The sequence below is a fragment of the Limanda limanda genome, chromosome 1 (assembly GCF_963576545.1).
Source record: "Limanda limanda chromosome 1, fLimLim1.1, whole genome shotgun sequence".
Taxonomy (NCBI): Eukaryota; Metazoa; Chordata; class Actinopteri; order Pleuronectiformes; family Pleuronectidae; genus Limanda; species Limanda limanda.
The window spans coordinates 8,649,104-8,671,053 of NC_083636.1; the positions used below are offsets into that span (position 1 = coordinate 8,649,104).

General features: G+C 42.5%; 1 protein-coding gene across 1 annotated transcript; it reads right to left on the bottom strand.

The window, feature by feature from the left end:
* Positions 1–841: 841 nt before the first annotated feature.
* Positions 842–21,438, bottom strand: slc13a4 (solute carrier family 13 member 4). Its single transcript, XM_061075776.1, has 16 exons — positions 21,316–21,438; positions 14,279–14,407; positions 10,812–10,948; positions 10,450–10,625; positions 10,158–10,221; positions 8,642–8,681; positions 8,318–8,404; positions 8,018–8,202; positions 5,149–5,268; positions 4,825–4,926; positions 4,324–4,425; positions 3,625–3,731; positions 2,927–3,048; positions 2,320–2,481; positions 1,287–1,424; positions 842–979 (listed from the first exon to the last, which is right to left on the bottom strand). Exons 1-16 carry the CDS (start codon positions 21,436–21,438, stop codon positions 842–844), a joined length of 1,932 nt encoding a protein of 643 aa, XP_060931759.1.
* Between the last annotated feature and the right edge of the window lie 512 nt (positions 21,439–21,950).

Below are 21,950 nucleotides of genomic sequence, written 5' to 3' on the forward strand. Positions count from 1 at the left end.
AGACAGATTTCCAAATAAAAATGGAGATAGCACCTACAGACATCTATGGACTGTATGTGCTTTCAGTTGCTTTCAGTTTGTAGCTGAATATACATACATTTTTTTCTCTATAGATACAAATCATATAGACTCTAATGCAAAGATACTGGAGACAGTATAATAGCAGCTACATTAAAAGCCCCTTATCATGCATGTATCCTCTTTCAGCACAGCACTCAGTTCTTCCTTAACACTGTAATCTCAGTGAAAATCAAGAAAAGAAGCATATCCGTGGACATTTGGCTTATTTCTACCAAAACGACTCCACAGAGGAAGGCATGAAGTGGCTCTAAAACACTTTCCAGGCAGCTGGAAATATCACTCATCATTTTCCTAATATAAATCAATAAATCAGTTACAAATAACACTTCTTGATCAGCTCTGTAGTTTTTATGGATCTCCTCAGTGATTCGGTGAGAGCAGGATTGCCCTCAAAGATTAATGGAGGGTAAAGAAAAGTTTTTCCCTGGAGTTCAGAGCTCCATCTAGTGGCCAGTTTCACATCCTGCATTCCTTTTGACACCAGCTCATGGATACAAATTTATTTCTAATGTTTAAATCTAAGAATAACATAGTATTTTACTCTCTCTCCTTTTCCTCTCCTCCTTCCCTCCATCCACGCCCTGTCTAATCGGTCTAAGAAAGGGCTAAACTCTGACGGAGACCCTCCTCTCAGCACAACAGGTGCCATTCGCTTGTCAAATCCACACAGAAACATTTGCTCCATCTCTTCCTCTCGTTCTGTCTCTCACTGATTCATCCCCCTCTTCTTCCCACGTGGGCCCCATCATCCCACCGGTGGTTATAAGATCCCGGTGACGTTCCTGGCCTCTGCCCAGGCTGGGAACTCGTTCAGGTTAAAGAGGGGAGCACCCCACGTGGATATGGCCAACATTACCACCGCCACGCCGATCAGGTTCACCCCGAAGCCTGCTTTCACCTGGAGGAGAAAAAGGGGGAAAAAAGATGTAGAGACAAAACAAACCAAATAGAAATACTCTACAAACTTTCAGCTATAAAAAAGTATGTTTCAGTTTCAGTTTGCAAAGAGTTAAGAAATTAAAGAATCCTTCAACCTTCTGGTTACGTAAAGCGACTTTGACTCACTGTACCCTTGAGCCTTTTGATGCTGCAGGTGCACAGAGAGCATGTGACTTTGTGTGTGTGTGTGTGTGTGTGTGTGTGTGTGTGTGTTTGTGTGTGTGTGTGTGTGTGTGTGTGTGTGTGTGTGTGTGTGTGTGTCGTACCATGTCGCTGATCTTCACGTGGCCGTAACTGAAGACGATGGCGTTGGGGGGGTTCCCGACTGGAAGCATGACCCCGAATGACACGCACATGGTGGACGGGATCAAAGTGTGCAGCGGGTTGATGCGCAGAGTCTCCGACTGGTACGAGGGAAGGGGGTGAGGGAGAACAAGGGGGGGGAAGAGACAACAAATGAATAAGAGCGATGAAAAGAGAAAAGAAAGGAGAGATATTAAATGAATTCTTACAAAGAGAAGGGAACACGTGCACATTAGATTAGCTCAGCAGTGATCCACAAGGGGGAAGCAAAGTCATCAGTGATGCTGTTATTTGATAATGACCCAGAGGAAATACTTCAACACTTTGAAAAGAGCATGGCAGCCAAAAGCCTATGGTTACAACTCATATGTAAAGCTGACGAAAAACATAAAATATTATTTCTAAATGCTCAACAATCAAGGTAAAAGTTAGCAAACAATGATATGCATGTTATTCATTCATAATTTACACTGGACTTGTGTCACAACCCCGCAACTGTAATGATATTTTCATACAAACGTTGCTAAAGGGCCTGGTCACACATACGTTTATATATCAGTGGCGAACCTTCCACTCTGGTTCACATCCAATCCATGAGAGCGAGGAGGCGAATTTATTATTTGCCTCCAGTGGCGAGGCGTGGAGTTCCACTTTATTGAACTTTGACCTGCTGTATTCGATTCGCATCAGGGCCCTAGATCTGTTTGGTGCACATATATGTGGCACCAGCACCCTCTTTCTGAGTGAACCATACTTCAAACTAGCTAGAAAATCGCAGACAAATACTAAAAACTGAACGGTTTTTGTCGAGCCCTGGCTCCTCCAATCTGCATTCAGAGGTGTCCTTGGGCAAGATACTGAACCCTAAATGGCACCTAATGGCTGTGCCGATAGTGGATGACTGGTATGTGATGTTTGCACTCATTGCAGATTATGTGCTCATCACAGTCAGATATAACAGCCTTCAATCAGTTGATCATTATGTGTGTGTCTTACCAGCGCGGACAGGATGGGCAGGAAGACGGTGAGAGTTGCCGGGTTGGAGGCAAACTCAGTGACCGCTGACACCAGCAGGCAGGCCAGCAGGGTGACGGCCCAGGGAGGAAGGCCACTCATGGGCTCCAGCTGTCTGCCGATCCACACCGACAGGCCCGACACCTGCACACACACACACACACACACACACACACACACACACACACACACACACACACACACACACACACACAAAACAAGTGAGCACTCTCAAAGAATACATCCGCTCTCAAACCCTCATGCAGCGTTGTCTGACAGACAGTAACAGATCAGATCAAGTTTCCGGTTATATTATTTCTTCATTATAATCTCAGTTTTAACATTGCACCATTTTTAAAATCTAATTGGACAACTGGAGCATGACATACAGATATGATGCACATGCCAGTCATATATATATATATTTATAAATTATATGCAATTAAACCAAATAATTTAGACCTGAATCTAAGTTTTTCATCTAAAAGCTTCCTCGACCTTCACAAGAAAACCAAAACTTAACCATTAATCCAACTTAATCACCCAGTACTGTAACATAATGACAAACGCACAAACAGATAGCCAGTACCTTACAACCAGCGGCCAGTGCATAGCCTCCTCCCACCAGGATGACGATCTCCCACGGCATCAGTCTCTGAAAGTCCTTCCAGGTGATCATGGGAGCCAGAGGGTCCGACTCTGAATCATCCACTGATTGGTGAAACCACACACACACACACACAGACACACACACACACACACACACACACACACACACACACACACACACACACACACACACACACACACACACACACACACACACACACACACACACACAAAGTAGAAATATCAGTGTCCTAGTTGTGATCTTACCGACTATTTTTTATCATTTTACAATGTTTTATTTCGTTTTTTGTTTCTACTCTTTTCTCATCTGTAACACTTTTGATTTGTGTTCTAATATTCTCTGATCTTCAAATTGCTTTTAAGTGTTTGATTTCAATTTTAAAATTCAACAGAAGTTTTCCAGTGGTTTTCAACCTGTTGTACACAGCAGTGACTGGAGTTGAACTGTTTTTCTCTGGAAGCAGAGGTTACTCTGACCTGGTGAACCTGAGGCAGATATTTAATAAATGTACCTGCAGAGCCTGGGAACACAAAGACGGGCCTGTTGGGAGTCAGAGCTACTGGCTATTCATTATTCATAAGCCCAAAAATACATGTTTTTCAATTCACCCCAAACATAGGATATCATGACAAATAGCACGTCCACCAGGTGCTGACCTGTGTTTCTACAGCAGGAGGAGGAGGAGAAGGGACGCCTGGCAGGGATGAGGAAGAGCAGGAAGCCAAGAAGGACAGACACTGTGGCATCGGTCCTGTAGCCTTTCCTGAGGGAGAGAAGCACAAATTAAAGTTAAATTATTGTCTTTCACAGTTTGAATAGGTGCGTTTATACAAAGTCTAATACTCTGATTATATTTTCTAAGAACCCCCACACGGAATAAAAATGATCCAAATAGGCTTCTCAATCAAAATAAACAGGCCCAGGCTGCAGGCATGTAATTAAAAGTAAAACATCTTAATGGGACATAAGATGCTTTTGTCAGTGTTCATGTGGGGGGCCTAAAAAAGACAGGAGCTAAAACCAAGTATTTCACACCGTGGCTGAAGAGAAAGGCAATGGACAGTAGGAGGAACATTTTCTGACAAGTAGAGGATCTAAAGCTTTTCATAAACCTGAATTTGAGCAAGTTATGAGTGCCATAATGACATTGAATACCAAAGAGATGTGTTTTTTAGCGGCATGCAGTCATCAAGATAATGACCATGTCTACAAGCATTTCTGTCTGTGTGACAGTGTGTGTTTACCTATTTGTTACTAACAAACTGGACCACTGATCACTGACTGGGAACTAACACGTGTAGGTGATAACAAGACCACTTTGCGGGGGTGCGTGCCCCAACATTATGGCCACTCACTTCTCAAAGAGAGACGTCCAGCCAGGCACGAAACCTGGTTCTCTGGTGAACCACAGCAGAGTCATCAGGATGAAGAAAACACCGGTCACCACCTCCGGGTAGCTGAAACACACGCACACACATAGAAACCACAAAAAGACTGTGAGCAGCAATTACAAGAATGATAACGTCTGGGTGCGTGGGTAAGATATACACACATACTATTGGTCTTTCAACGCTTGTGAGGACCAAGTCTTTACTTTCAAACAGTCCATTGAATGAGTGAGAACCAGCCAATGTCCTTGAGCACAATGTTATATTTATAAACTGAAATGGAAACGACAAAGTAGCTTATTGGGCCTTGAAACATCTTTGGGGCTTAATGTCTTTTTATATCTTGAATTTCTGTAGCTGGTTCTCAGTTGGGTTTCCCCTGCAGCTTGGCTGAAAATGACCCGAATGCAATAACAATTTAGAACATAGGATGCACACACGAACACAGAGAGAAACACTCGTACACACCTGATGGGTCCAAGTTTCGCGTACTCCTCGTGGATCCTCTTCTCCGACAGCATCTCTCTCCTGGTTTTGCGTTTCTTACTCAGCGAGCATGTTTCTCTGAAGCTGAACACACAACAACAAGAAAAATCAACCAAAGTGCAACCTGCAGCCACAGGACAACAAACAGTCTCCTGGTTCACCATTGTACAGACGGAGGGATTAACGTGAGCCTATAATGATACGATGGTAAGAAGTGGACAAGTCAGATAATCACACAAGAATATTAGCGGAACAACCTACATCACAGGATACAGTCTGTTTAACACACATTAAAAACACACTCACTTGCAGCCAAGGAAGAGGAAGTGCAACCACAGCCAGGTGAGGACCAGCATGATGATGGCGATGGGGAAGCTGAATATGAACCATGTTCCGAAGTTGATCGACTTTGCATCTGGATAACGACTGGAGACACAGAGACAGTTAGTTTAGTTTATGATATCTGTGTGTTTGTGTGTGTGTGTGTGTGTGTGTGTGTGTGTGTGTGTGTGTGTGTGTGTGTGTGTGTGTGTGTGTGTCTATTTCTTGCCCTCTTGCCCTTCGCACGAACTGACGATCACGTTTATTAAGTTATTGATCGATTATGTTGTATCATGAAGGTCGACCTTCTGGTTCCAGGACAACCTGCTTTACCTTCTGAGCCAGAAACACAGTTGTAACCACACAAGAAGAAAGAATGGAGATATCGTACCAAGAGGAGACATGACACAGCTTTTAGTGTCTCTTTGTGCCAAAAATGAATTTGATAATCTGGGACAGGTCAAACTTGTATAAGGCTTAGAGAAAAAGACTAAATAACCTTGCTTAATATTATCAATTTTTAAAAAGCATTTTCAAAGAATGACAAGGAAATAAGGCTGAATAAGAAAAGCTATATTATCCAAAGAAATGTCCCAACTGATTATGCACAGGTTAGTTAACCAGACAATCAGTTTAAACAGGCGGGGAAATACTGTATTTACCATTAACTCCTGTCTGACAACTGCAAATCAGATTACAAATCCACTTACAACAATGCTTTCAACACTTCTGGACCTGCCTCCAGTGCTAGAGGTCATGCTGGTACGTTACATAGAGCAAAAGCCGACGGGATTAAATAATTGTTTCTTCTGTTTCTCTGGCCTGAAGAACGAAGGGGCCCGAAGTTCGATGAACAAGTGGGCGAAGGAGCAACATTTCAATTTCAGAGAGGCCACAACCTCTGTAAATATCACTGAGCCTGTCCTCTTGCACAGAATCAATTTTTTTGCTAAGGGAATTGGTCAACTTTAGTTTCTCGTGTCAGCAGCGACTGAAGAAAATCATACCCTTCTCAAAAGGGAAGACCAAGGTTTGGGTCAAAGGAGGCTCTATAACTATAAATGTAACATTATCAAATGTAATGGCTTTGGAGATAAACATCAAAACTATAAATCTCACAGGGGCACAAAAGAGAAAAAGTCAGGAGATGATGAAAGTTAGTCCTCAAATCTATATGCCACATATATCCATCCATTCCTTGGGACTTCCTTAAAGAGATGTTGAGATATGTCTTAACTAAAGTGGTGCACCATCCCACATTATCATCCACATGTAAAAAATAAAACAAACCCAAAAATCGATTGAAATATTTAAAGGGTTGGATATTATAATGAGATATAAATAGGTCAATATCCTCAATATTAAAACATGAATTATCTAGCTGGGCTCTGCTGATATTAACTATTAACAGTAGTACCACATGTAGTGTAGCAGGGGAATAAGGAACCATCAGGAAGAATCTCGGTGGGCTGGTCGCTCTGTGGGACAAACTTGAGCATCCCTTTTTTTCCTTGAGCTTGAGCAGCCCATAGATGCATTGTGAGCCCACTTTGATTATGCACCAACCCACATATGGGGGATGCAGTTCATTCCCTGTGAATGGGCTGATGTCATGCAGGACTGAATTGCAGTACACGAGCCGGTCACTCTGTGGACTGCTTGTGCAGCTTTTTCTTTTTTTTAACTTGAGCAGCCCATAGATGCATCGTCTGCTTTAATTATGCACCAGCCCACCCCCCTATGTACAGTAGCAGTACGTGGGGGTGTTCTCATTCTGGGCTGTGAAAGCAAAACTGAATTGAGGTGCCATTGCTTCGCTTGCAGTAGAAGTTGAGAAAAATTCCTCTTTACAAGCAATTAATAATGGCCCATGCCCAAGCAACTTGAAAGGGCGGAGCTGAAATGGCAAGGGAGAAAAAGCTGATGCTGCCTTCAACATGTATGAAGATATTCAAGGTCAAAGGTTGTCTGTGTGTGTGTGTAGCTGGGGTCAAGTTCAGTACTAAGACTCAGTAAGACCTGCTGCAGACAAGGACTTGGAACCAGCTGGCATGAATACACACACACACACACACACACACACACACACACACACACACACACAGGCAGTTTTTGCTCTAAAATTATGTCAAAAAGTTTGGTTCAGTGCATTTGGCTTGCGATTATTTCAACTGTAAACACACACACGCACGCACACACACACACACACACACACACACACACACACACACACACACACACACACACACACACACACACACACACACACACACACACACACACACACACACACACACACACACACACACACACACACACACACACACACACACACACACACACACAGACAAAGCTCCACATGCACACTGAATCAAATCCTGACCTTTGTCCAACAAGCTGCGACATGAAGGAGGCCATTCTGCCAGGCTTAGAGCAGCGGCCCGGAGGAAATCTGCTCCATCAGCCCAGAGGCTGATTAGTTTGATCTCGGATCCCATGCGCCAAACACCCCGCCACACACACACACGCACACACATACACACACACTCCACTAACATGAAGTGCGCAGCAGCCTAGAAATCACTCACAATGTAAATATACTTATAAATTGATGGTGTCTCCGAGCGTCCTGAGCTGATACAGGGCCAAAAATATCTTCCCAATCACAGGACAGTTTTTAAAGCTACTTTATCTTCTTATTTCACAACTTCAGTGTGTGTGTGTGTGTGCGTGTGTGTGTGTGTGTGTGTGTGTGTGTGTGTGTGTGTGTGTGTGTGTGTGTGTGTGCGTGTGTGTGTGTGTGTGTGTGTGTGTGTGTGCGTGCGTATTTGTGCATGTGTGCACATGTACCTACTTGTTAAACTGCTCGGCAAAGATGAGGTTGCTGGACGTGCCGGTGATGGTGATGAGTCCTCCGATGGTCGCGGCGTAGGTGATGCTGAGCGACAGGCATTTACAGATCATGTGATCCCTCTTGGTGGGATACTGGGAGTCTCTCCTGGTCTTCACCCGCCTCACGTTTGGGATTTCGATCGCAATCTAAGACAGAGGTGACATCGATGGTAAACAGCAAGAGAAGGAGAGTTTCTTGTTTCTTGTTTCCAGCAGCTCTACAGACAACTGCCTCTTCAACCTCCAAGAAAATGTTCCTCACCTGCGGCAGGTGTCCATTGGTGTGTTGGATGAAGTCCTGGTTGGAGACTGGCATCATACCCAAACCATTTACCTCCCCAGTATGTACCTGAGAACACGAGGATTAACATATAGCTCATGGATGTTACTGTTCTAATGCTTATAATTTGAGTGATTTCTACTGAAGCCCGACCGCTACATCGGTTGATCATGAGTCATTTGATCAGTTTTGATATTGACCGATCATAGATATCTGGGTATTGGCCTAAACATTGTTATATAACAACTTTTTTAACAGGTCATGATGCAGAAAAATATGACTGGAGTAATTGAGTACAAGTCTCACCTCTGTTAGTGTAGACAGCTCCCGTTTGGTGCAGTCACTGCTGGAGAGAGGGGACAAATAATGGTTGATATGAATTAACAAGCTTGAGTATCTCATCAGCCGCAGTCGACAAATCAGAAATCACGTGGTAATTTTGCCGCGTCAGGATGTTGTATTGTTACCTCAACCAAGGAGGTGATGTTTTCCAAACAAAACAAATTACAACAAAGAAAAGCAACTGAACGGATCACCACAATACTTGATGGAAGGATGGGACTAGGGTTGCAAAATTCCGGGAATATTCAAAGTTGGAAACTTTCCATGGGAATTAACGGGAATATACGGGAATTAACGGGAATTAACGTGAATAAACGGGAATATACGGGAATTAACGGGAATAAACGGGAATAAACTGGAAATGTTGTGGGTAATTTATACTAACTGTATTTACCTTTTCATATACAGACATAAATATAAACATTTTGTTTTGTCATAGGCTGATTTGAGCCCTGAGGAAACTTTGGGCACTTGACTATATGCTTCTGCATCGTTGTGTCATTCTTAACATAGGTCTTTGCACAGTATTTGCAAATGTACACAGCCTTTCCTTCTACATTGGATGGGGTGAAATGCCTCCACACATGAGATAGTGCACGTGGCATTGTTCTGGAGAATAAGATGAGAAAAAAGTTTGTAAAAAAACGCTAATGCAATGCCAGAGATATAAATAGTTGGCCAAACAATTGGAATCTTCTGTAAACATATTTTACAATTGATGGATAAACGTATAGAAATAGGCTAGATGAACAGATGAACAATCCTCAATCAGCATGCTAATATATTTTCCCAGTAATATCATCGAAACTTACCTGACTAGTCCTGCACACTACAGCAGGCCTCAACAGCCCTGCTGTAGAGTGTAGGATGCTGGGAGTTATCTGTGCATGTGATGGAAGAATGCACAGTGGAGGGTTGAAATTCAACGTGCAGTGTGTGCTGCATTCCATACATCTTTAAAAGTAGAGTTTTGAATGATGTTTTTATTGCTCAGCGTTTAATTTGCGTAATTTTTTTTTTTTTTCAAAATTCCCCAAATTCCCGAGCTAAACTTCCCATGGAAAGTTTCCGGAAAGTTTCCGGAAATTTACCGGAAACTTTCCACCCCTTTGCAACCCTAGATGGGACACAGGGCATGGAAGAACAAATTCAATATTTTTGCAGATCTGGATCAAGGGGGGGATCCAGGAATTTATTTTCGCTGACTTTAACATTGTGAGATAGGGAGGTTTTTGCAAGATAATCATTGATTTCGCAGAATAATTCATGGATGTTGTAGAATAATAATCAGACATGTGTATGGTACTGATATTTATGAGTTTTACAATTTGGTGCAGATCCAAATTTCAAAGATTTTAAATGTGATGCTCAGTGGCCTTTGATTGATATCACAATTTGGGGAAGTGAAAAAAAAACATAGATTGCCAGACACCCAATGCACCAGTTTATGTCCGGACAAATACACAAACACAACACGCACCTGTCGTTGCGGTAGAGCAGCTCCAACTGGTTCTTATTCAGGTTCTCTTGTTTGTCTGAAACAGCTGTGGACAACATTTATTATTATTAACAGTGTAACAGGGGAACAGCTGGTGTAACACTGAATTAAAAAAGGTTTTCACAGAATATTTATGGATCAACAGTCTGTTTCCACATCTCAGTTTTTTCTCTTTTAGTGCGATGATCAAATATAAACAGTATCAAGTGTATGTGGGTTCAGGGGATTCTATAAACACTTGTTTAAAATGACTTGTATATGAAACCCAACGTACCGCCGTCATCCTCGGGGGCGTCGACGGTTTCAGAGTCGTTGTGGCTGTCGGCCAGACCGGTGCAGATGAGCTGCTGCAGGACGGCCTCGGCTATGGGCATCACCATGGCTGTGGTGGACGTGTTGCTGAGCCACATGGACAGAAACACTGTGCAGCACATGAAGCCCAGCACCAACCTGGAGGAGAGAAGAAAGAGGGACGTTGAAGGGTGTGGGTGTGTGTGTGTGTTTGGACTATTTCCACAACCAGTCTAAGCTTAAGGGAGTTAGGGCACGTCCTTTCTTCTTTGACCTAAATCTTACGACAGGAACAAGTGTGTATGTGAAATTGGCCGCTGCATGAAAAGTGTGTGAGCTGCTCACATGCCGGGCTTGGCCCCTGCGATCATCACCATGCGCAGAGCGATGCGTTTGTGCAGATTCCACTTCTCGATGGAGGCTGCCAGGCAGATGACTCCCATCAGCAGCAGGGTGGTGTCTTTACAGTACTCAGCTGCCACCTGAACACACACACACACAGACAGATACAAATCTTTTGATTTCACAATAAAAATCGGCCTTTTCAAAATATAAAACAGTTAAAAACTGTTGATGGGGAAAAAAGGATCTAAGGAGACTCTTCACCCCCTCGTTAGTCTGGATCAACACTTACAGGTTGCCAGTTGTTCTTTTTAATCTGCTCTACTTCCCACCCGCAGGGTTCACAGCCTCAAAGCCTTGTGTAAGCCTGCGTCTCCTCACCTCTCACCTAAAGCATTGCTGCACCTTCTCCTCCTTGTGCTGCTCCACAAAACAGCACAGAAAGAAGTACAGAAGAAGAAGTAGCTATTTCTGGCACTGAGCTGTTGAATATCATCCCTTGGATAATTTAAAAGGGTTTTTTATGATGTACATGTAAGAAGGATTGAGTCTTCTGTAGCGGCCGCAGGTTCGATTCAGACCAAGACCATAGTGCCCAGAACCTCTGTAAATAATTAATAATAAAACATTTGAATTAATTGACTCATATAACCAACTGCTCAATACATTTCATAATTGAAATAAGACAGGATGAATTGTTTCAAAGTTATAAGAGCTGCTCTGCGATGAGAATCTTTGCCGTTATTCCACTAGATAGAAGAATTAGACAAGAAAAAATGAATGAAGCAGTTGATCGCTCGCTCGCTGTTTACTAATGTGAGCTTAAGAGGTGAGACATTCGCCAGAAGAGCCAGTTAATCAGTTCTCATTTATATTCAAGTCTGTGGTTATTAGAGAAGCTTCAGAGACTTGATACTTCAGAAAATTGCTGTAAATCAAACAGCAAGTCTTGGTAATCAGCCATTATAATGTCTTCTCTTAGAGGATTTGAAGGAGATTTTAATGATATCCATATGGCTGCAACAGTTATTCTCTTGATTAATGGGAAAATCTAAATCTCACAATTATCCCAGAGCCAATGACGGAAAATTTGAATTCAACAGAACTGCTGCTAATAAAGATAATCAATGTATGATCTGATATGACGAACGAAGGCAGAAGATCCTCTAGTATCATCGGTGGAATTTCTGCTTGTAAAATAACTAAATACAAAGAACAAAGAACAAATCTCCCAATATATCCAGTGATCTGTGAGTCAACAGTCAACAAGGAATGACTTTACTATGCATGTTACTGAATTAGGAAGTCTGCATGGATACTGGACATATAATTGGAATTAGATGTAAGTCTTTGATTTGAAGAGGAACTTCAGAGACTATTTAAGAAAATAAAGTGTGGACAACTTGAACTCATTGTCATGATAGCCTGAGTTTAAAGGGATGCTCCCATTAGAACTTGCAGTGAACACATGAGTGACAGCTGAATAAATCTTCACTGTGAGTCATCCGTATTAAGCAGCCAGTAGAAGTAAGTGTTGATAATGCATAGGTCCACACAGGCTTCCTGCGAGTGGTCACTAGCGGGTTGAGGTGGGGGGGAATTAGGTGAGACTGGAAAGCACCATAACAGACTGGAAATGTTGCATAAAGCTCTCTACTGGCATATTTTTGGACCACCATCACATGAGGCTTAACAGCATTCGTTCACAGGCTGCTTTGTCACTGTTTGTCAATGCGATTTGGTCACATGAGGCGCACGACTCACTGTTTTTATGTAACGCTGATGAGAGCGGGGAAGACGACGGCGGGGGGTTAGTTTAATTGAGAGGAAACGGAGACTGTGTCAAACCAATCAAATCTCACAGGGGCGGAGCATCCAAACGCACCGGGCAGTGGTGATGGCCGGAAAAAGTGTGAGTGGCCGGGTGTCGGCACGTGTGAATGCAGAAACCCGGGAATAAGAACACTGATTGATGATGGTATTAGTGATAATAAGTTTCAATTGCCACCAGGTGGCTGACTGAAGTATATTTCGTGAATCCAGCCTCCTCCATGCTAATGAAAGGGACCTGGATCAAATTATAAAGTCAGTGCTATAAAAACAGCTGAGACTGACTCATGAGTCGAGTGAGTATATCAACTGGACAGAAGTAGGAACTGTGAGTTAGCTACAACCCAACTTTGTAGTTAAATGCTGCCCCCTATCTGGTTGGAGTATAAATGCATCATTAAGCACACCCTGCCCCTTTAAAAGCCCACAGAAACATGCATCTGGGGTTCAAAACACTAGAAGGCCTTTTCCCCATAATTCCTTCTGATCTGGAATTACTGTACATCCACATATACAGCAAATATAATCAGCTGACTCTTATTAACAACACAGTAACACATTGTAAGAACTGGATATCCCGGCATTCATCAGCAGCCGGCAATTGCCGTTAAGCCCGACACAGTTTATCGCCTGGCATAAATAACACAAGTGTTTCTCTCACTCTTCCCTCCCTCACAGGGACACAGGTTAACAACACACTGATATATTTACAGTCGGAGCTGGTTTTACAAAACAAGAGGAAAACTAAGCTCCTGTAAAAAAAAAAAACTGTTTGTTGGGAATGGGTTTCCTGAGGTATCAAAACAGCTCTGCAGCATTTCAGTGGAGCAGTTCTAGAAGTGCATGTAAACAGATAGATTTCATCATACGTTTATTCAGATTAAGGCCAGCAGACTTTATTATTGGCGACAAATACACACGAATGACACTAAAAGTAAAATGATTTGACTTTTACCAGATTACTCCTGAATTTGGGTTGAAGCAATCAGAATGTGTTGTTTACATGGTTGTCTTAATCACACTGATTCACTGAGTCACAGTTATCAGTGGCTACCTCTTATGATTCGATTTACCTTTGCATTTTAGGCAACAGTTCATGTTTACCCAAGATCTCCAGGCCAGCATCTGCTGCAGCCCTGCAGTTTTATTTCAGCTGCTGGAATCCTCCTCCATAATTGGGAAAATCTAACTAGACCTGAATGCAGATGATATGTTAAGCTATTGACAGAGAATGTGTCTTTTGAGTTTGTGATCGTCAAAGTGCACAACTGCAAGGAATCATATCTACTGGTGTGGAATATGTTTTTGTGTGTCTTACTATTTATTTTATATGGATAATTATTTGTCCTTTACATATGTATACATATTTAAACATATATATGAAGGATCACTTATTGGCTTCCACAAGGACTACGTGATATACTGGCTGAAATACTCTTTAAATATCAATGTTATACGATGATATTTGTATCTTTTGGGCCTGTTTATTTTGTTAATATTTCTGAAAGTTTAATAAACACTTATTAGGTTAAAGAAAGGTTCAGCTAATTATCTAGTTAGTTTAGACCGGTCTATTTTTGTACCTTTTGTCTATGAGTGAAGTTCTCGTGAAAATCCGAAGACAGATGACTACAACTCACCTCGCTGGACTTCAGGACCCCGAACAGCGGGTAGAGGAAGGCTGGGACCAGGGCGGCGGCGCCCAAGGGAACGGCCTCGGACACCCAGTAGACCGCCGTCACCATCAGCACGTACGCGCAGCAGGCCTCCTGCAGTCGGGGACATGGACATTGTAAGGTCAGAAAAGACACAGGATCATGCTTCTTTATCACACTTCCACACCACCTCATAGCTAGGCTACACAAGCCCACACACCCATACACACACTCTCTCTAACACATATGTACACAAGCACAAACACTTATGTTGCTATTAATCTGGTTATGGTTACGTAATATCAACATACCAGTCGCTCATGCCGCTCTTTTGCAACACCAGCGGGCTTATTGACAGGCTCCCCAACTTTAAAAACCAATCTCGTGACATTAGTTAAGACCTCATGAAAATTACCAAGACTCTCATTAATCATTACAACAATAAAAGCCCCAAAATCAAGCCTCTTCCAGCGTCTCCACACGTCCGCAGCACCTCACACACAATTTTTAATTCCAAGCCAACATTTGGGGAGTAAAGCCCAAAATGTGCTCCTCGTGCCATGTTTTCCACAATGGCTTTATCACAGTCTGTTATTGGTTTTCTATTGTCTGCCCAGGTTAACGTTAAAACAAGCAGTTCATGCATGCTGTGTGATCTTGCAGCGCTTTTATAAAAGATAAAACATTCAGTTTAATATCTTGCAGTAACAGGTCAGTTAATCTGAAAATAATAAGCCCAGAGGGGGGGATAAACTGCAGGGTTACAGCACAAAACTTGTCCAGTCCTGTTCAGAGAAATTCAAGCCATAGACTCACAAACCAGTGACTCTAACATGATAAATCACTTTCTAACAGTGTTACATGACCTTGATAAAAGAAACAGTATCTTCGCAGTTTGAATTTTGTTACATGTTTGATGTTTTTCCAGGTAATTATTCAACGAAAAACCGAATAGTTAAAAGCATATAAGGGAGAGATAGATCAAGACTGTTATCATCTACTTGCAGATATAGGTGTTGTTGTATTCATAAGAAACTAAAAAGTGCAGGAGAGAAATTCCAAACGAGGCATGTGGTAATTTATCATTAATAATTTATCAACCTTTTTTTATACAGCACTATTCATGCAGGTTAGTACCAGGGATGGAATTAGGAAACCTCTTTCTATAAATAAGACAGTGCTGACCACCACAACCACATTATAGACTTATAGACAATCTATACCTGAAAGACCACTGAAGGCATAAAGGTCTGGTCCTACAATCTATGGAGTACCAGTCAAATCGTGATAAAACAAAATGTTGTATCACGATTATAGTGAACAAAATTATGAAAGTTATAAGTATAGTTATACTATAGTAATAAAGTAATTTGACCAAGTTTTATATGGACATTATATTTGTTATAAATAAAATGATGATCGTATTACAAGATACCAGCTGCACTCTGCAGCAAATGTACAGTCTGTGACACCAAGTGAAACTACAGAGATAGAAGAAGAAAGCTGAATTTAGAAAAAGTATAATACATGATACTTTGATGAAGATTGATCACTTGTCACTAGTTTAGTTTAATGGTACAGGTTATACCCCTGAAGCCACAACCTGTGGATTTCACTTGGCGAGAGGGACCTGGCGTTTCCCAGCATTAAGCACTGCTGGATTAGACTGAGAACAGAACAAGGTGTTTGGGTTGAAAATCAAAGAGGACCTCGTCAAGGAAAATGTAATTTAAATGTAATCCTGTCACAACAGACAACTTGTTGACATATGTATGTATGTTTTTGCTCAACAGCTGCCAGCCTTGCTTTGTCTCCTTCCATTTGGTTAACAAGAGTTTCAATCTGTCTGTATCTCCTCCACATTCAGGAAACATGAGGTCACTGAGGACGCCGCATGATAACGGGATTAACACACAGATAGGCGTTTGATTATTGATCAGTCACTGAGACGGAGAAGAATGGATAGAGGAAGAGAGAGGTGGCACCAGGGAAGAAAGAACAAATAGACAGATTAATGGAGACAAACATGAATGAATAAATAAACACATCGGGACAAAGACGCACCAGCAAAGATGATCTGATTCAGTAGTCACTGATCATTGATTATTGGTCTCTGTCTGTCAGAAGACAGTTAACACACACAAAGGTCCTTAAACATTCATCTGTGCTTTGTTTTCTGTCTTTAGTTCAAACTGCTGAGTGAGCAGAGACGCAGGTATCACTGAGTCACTGATGCAACCTCGAAATCTGTCGTGTCTGGGGGTGGACGTCGATACATGCTGGTCCTCTAATGGAAAAGAGAGCCCGGGAAACATGGGACATAACCAGTATTTTTAACAACTTTTGGTCCTCTTTGAGATTTTTTCTCCTCCAGAGTTGATCATTATTCATTTTGACGTGAGAGAAACAAAGGTGTAACCGCAGATCACAGTTGAAGTCATTGGCATTTCGAGGCAAACAGTGAAGGACAGAGAGGAAACAGTTGCTGTGACAAGCATGAAATTGGAGGATGTTTTTGTTAGATGTAGGTAAAAGTTCACTTGACTTTCTAAAGGCTGCAGAAGAATGTGCTGCTGCAGAGACTGAATGTGTCAATGGATCTAAATATCACATTGGACACTACCTGACTTTATTGGTACTGATGTCCTGTATGAGTAAGTGGGAGACCCTACAAAACCATGGCCATGTGCATAATTTTATAATACTACTGTCTACAAAGCTACTGTTTTATGCTCGTACATTAGTCGTGTTAGCTACCACCAAAATTAGGATTTAAAGAGCAACATCAAATTCCCCAGAAAACATAAATGTGTTCTGCTTTGACTGTTTAGTTCGGTCGACTTCCCATCCACTAACATGGAGGAGGCAGGGTTTAAGACCTTTACTACTGTCAGCCAACAGGACGTTGCTTCACTTTTGGCGAGCTGTCATGTCGTCCATCTTAATATAGAATATAGTAGAATAGCATTCTTTTATTGTCATTGCACAGTGTACAAAGAAATTTAGCAATCTATGAGACTACGATCTGAGCTGATTGAGCATCTGCTCAGCTAACTATAAAGCGTGTTTACATAATCTCCTCAGCATCAGTGTCTCTGTCCTGAGCTCGGCTGCCAAATATTTGACAATGTGAACTAAATGAGAATCCTTCAGTTTTCCATTGTGGTGGATTTGTGTCATCACGAGGGTCCACAGCTCACTCAGCTGAGAGGGAACCTTTCTTTGACGCTTTGTCTTTGCTGACAGGCCAGTTTCTGTCTCAGCATGCAACAGAAGCCCATTGATTGTCTCATCAGCTCCCTGTTATCTGTGGTCAGCTTAGGATATGGAGATGAGTGGTTTGAAAACTCCTGATAGGCCAATTAGGTCAAATAACAGAAACAATCAGCAGAGAAGTAAGTAACTATTTAAACTGTCAGATATTTCGTAAACATGTCAAATAAAGCTGGATAGACACACTTAGCAAATCTTCTATTATAATGATCTGCGTCATCCTGTCTGTTTTTAAGACGTTGCCACAGATGTGTGTCGAACTCCAGTCCCTCTTTAACCTGGAGAAGGTCCTGGTGCTGTGGCAAACATCGTGAAGGAGTTTAACTGACTGCTCCTGGATGCAAAATCGTGGAGTTGCACAGGGCACCCCCATGTGCCATTTTCTCTTCACACCATACACTGTTGCCCTCAGATACAACATGAGACTCGGTGGTGGAGAGTTTTGTGGCCTTTTCGTAGCTGAACTACCTGCATCTCAACCTCAGTTAAACAAAAGAGTTGGTTGTGGACGTCAGGAGATCCAGGAATCCTGTTATACTCTTCCTTCCATTCAGGGAGAGATGGTGGAGATGTTATAGGGATCCATTTGGACAACAAACTAGGCCAGGACCATTTTCCATCCTGTGACCTGGTCCACACCAAGAGATTTTTTTTAGAAGATGTGGTTCTGCCGTGCTCATCACTTTTTTACTTTTTCACATTGTGTTTGTACTATTTTCCTGAAGTTGAACTACAAGCACCATGATACATTCTGGAGGAGCCAGGGATTGAACCATCGACCTTCTGGTTAGAGGACGACTGGTCAAACCTCCTCCTGAGCCACAGTGTTGGGCCACGTGGGGTCTGAACTGAATTTGTTAAACAAGACAAGGTCTATATGCTTACAATAACTTTACTAACATGTTGATGTTAAGCAGGAATAATGATGACCATGTTTGGAAGGTTAGCCTGCTAACATTTGTCGATGAGTACTACTAGTACAGCTGAGGTTGATGTGGATGCCATGACTTTTGCAGGACTTTAACACCAACCTATTGTATACACTGAAATCTGTACATGAATGTCTGCGCCAAAGATCGTGACAATCCATTCAATAGTTTTGGAGTTATGTAGTCAAATTCATTTAGCATTATCTATCATTGGTCCTGTCTCTACCTCTGTCTATGACCTGGCCTGACTGCACCCAGCAGATGTTCTGTCCTGCTGCAGCTGGACACAGTACCACTCCACACACTCATAGTACACACACACACACACACACACACACACACACACACACACACACACACACACACACACACACACACACACACACACACACACACACACACACACACACACACACACACACACACACACACACACACACACACACACACACACACACACACACACACAGGCACAGTGTCACTCTGAACCCCTGTCACATTCCTGACACCGTCTGGGGTCTCTGGTGTCGTAAGAACGCCACGTGGGGCCAAAATCCAGCATGGCGGTGGGTTGATTATATAACTTAATTGCTTGGATTGTTTCTTTCTTTTTCTTTGTAGTGAAGCTTTTGTTCTTTTGCTGTTTTTTTTTTCATCGGCCCCATCCTGTGCCGCCTACTCCTGCCAAACATCCACCAGTCCTGACATAACAGCAAGGCTTCTGGACGACACTGCTGATTGGCTGGCGGACAACTAGCAAGCACACGACACTTGCTTAGAATTAATGATGTTATTAGAAACACAAACACCTACGACTCATATAACACATCCTCACACGCCTGTCACCACTAATACCATTCTTACGAAGTGATTAAGCTTCTAACAGTGGTAATGTTAATGTGTGTTTTAGGACACGTGACTGTATTATTAACCAAATATAACCAAAACATAAACCGTGTGTGTGTTAATCAAAACTGGCATCATTATGTTGTGAGATAATATTTAATTCACAGAAACTGGGAAAGAGATGATTTGCTGATTCTCTTTTTACTGCTTCACTGGTGGAGTCTGACGTTTTTTAAAGTAGTGAGCACAAGACAAATTGATTTAGATGTAGATATATAAGATATATACTGTACATTTCTGGATCTCCTTATTTAGCATCTGTGATGGAGAGCGGGCATCTAGCGCCCAGTTAGTGTTGCTTGTGAATAAAGTCACACAGCTGATATACCTTTCTTTTTTCCCCTTCTGCTGCATTGAATAATACAAAATAACACAGTATGGCTGTTTTTGGAAAACACAAAATATGTCAATGCCTTATTTTGAATCATTGTGGTAAAAAAAGGAGAGAAACATTCATTCATACCACTAACTGACAAATGGTTTTCACATTTTTGCTTCACTTTGCACAAACTGAGCTGTTGTAGGAGATGTCATTTCCCTCAACTTTTGTTTGTATTTGGAATAAGATCATTTTCAGATGGAATATTTCTTCTTCCAGGTGGTATAAGGGGCCGTTGAGATTTCGGGAAATCAAGTGAGAGCAGTGGCAATCGCCCTCTGCGTTTTTCAATGCTTGTCTGGTGTTTGTTCTTTCAGAGAGACAGATGCCTGGTTGTGACTTGAATGTAATTGTAATTCATGAAAGGCACAAACTGTGGACTACGGACTTTGGAGGAAAACGTCCTGAAAAAGACTGTTTTTTGGGGGGGGCTTGCTTCTCATGTTGCCAGAAAACATATCCTTGGTAAAGTTAGTCTTATACGCTTAGCGACTTGTTCACAGGAAATTATGAGGAGGAGACCGATTGCAAATGAGACGAATCACAACACAGGTCAGAGCCACTAAAAATGAACCTGTGACCTGTTTCGAAATCCTGTCAACACCACCACCCCCGAACCGGAACCAACTCCATGACAACATTTTCCTCAACAGCCGATTTGTCCTCACAGACGAGGCAGCAGCTCTGTGTCTTTACAACACTCTGGATCACGTTTCATTTAAAAAAGGTGAATGCCTGATCCACAGATTGGGTTTGTGCAGACTGAGATAATCCTCTTGTTTTCTGAGCTGATTCATCTGTCTGTGGAAACTTTCCAGAAGCAAACACGAGCTACTACAACACACAACTTTTAACTTCCTGTCCTTTTGAGCAGAACACTCATCTCCATCTGATCAACATGTCGTGACATCTCCTCTCCACAGGCACGGGCACACACACACACACATAAACAAACACACACAAACACTCATCTGATGATTGGAAGGGCTCGAGAACAAGCATTCATCTAAACAAGAGACAGTGTGCCTTTTGACTGATTCCCTCTCTCTGTCTCTCACTCACCCACAAACACACACACACAAACACACGCACCCACACAATGACACACTCCCATCAGGACACTGCAGCCATTAGCAGCAACCAGGGGAGACATCAACACATGAGCTGGAGGTTTTGTTTACAGCTGTAACGGATTGTTTTATAGGTATTTATTTGACTTAAACTGATTCTATAAAGACTAACTTAATTACGTAATAATCTAATATAGAGTATCAATGAAAAGGCAACAGTAATTGTACTGTATTTCGTAGTTGTTTGCAATGTATACCTCTTTTAGTATGTGTCATATCACTGTAGTATCTTTTCTGTCTTTCTGGAACAATATTTATATTTCAGTGTTTCAAGTGAGTTTGTCTTTAAAAATGAGGCCTGTGCTTTTCTTGAAAAAGATAAGAAGTTCCTGTTCTCTTTGTGTGCCTATAATATAATTTAAATGATACTACAGAGTCCATGTTTTCTCAGTTTGCTGTACTCACGCTGGTGGGGTGGATGAGCGGCAGCGGGAGCAGGGACAGCGGGATGAGCACCACCAGGATCAGCTTCCTCGCCCTCCACAGCTTCCTGAACAGATCCATCCTGGCGGCGGCCTCCAGCCTCATGGGTGACCCGGCTCTCTGGATCGGAGCGGCCACAACTCAGCAGCAGAACCGGGCGTGAGGAGTCCCAGGCGAGGGGGGCAGCGTCAAGGCACCACCGGCCCTGGAGAGCTGGAGGTGGGAGTGAGGGAGGAAGGTGAGGCCGTCTCACAGAGGTCCTGACTTGGCTGTGCGCTTTTACGCACAGGCTGCGGACGAGCCGGACCTGTGCGCGCGCGCGCGCGTGTGTGTGTGTGTGTGTGAGGTGGGTTAATTTGCCTGAACTTATTTTTCCCCACTGAGCTGTGGCTTCCACAGGGTCCAGCTCTCCTCCCCACCCTTGTGTGTGTGTGATGCCTTCAGGAACATCAGGTGAGGCCGCCGGTACTTTTATTACCATGGCTGGATATGCTAATTAACCACTGCTGTACGCCAGCCTCACTGGCTTCTACTCCACCAATCAGGGGTGAGTAAAGTTTTGCACATGGCGTGGGTGTGTGCATGTTGCTCTCTAAAGGAATGTTATCTAGATAAGG

Bases quoted from the DNA above. Each gene is read 5' to 3' on its own strand.
- slc13a4 (XM_061075776.1), bottom strand. From the start codon at position 21,438: ATGAGGCTGGAGGCCGCCGCCAGGATGGATCTGTTCAGGAAGCTGTGG. The intron at 8,203-8,317 runs GTGAGGAACATT...CCTCTGTCTTAG, and splicing joins CCAATGGACACCTGCCGCAG to ATTGCGATCGAAATCCCAAA. The intron at 3,049-3,624 runs GTCAGCACCTGG...TTCACCAATCAG, and splicing joins CTCCTGCTGTAGAAACACAG to TGGATGATTCAGAGTCGGAC.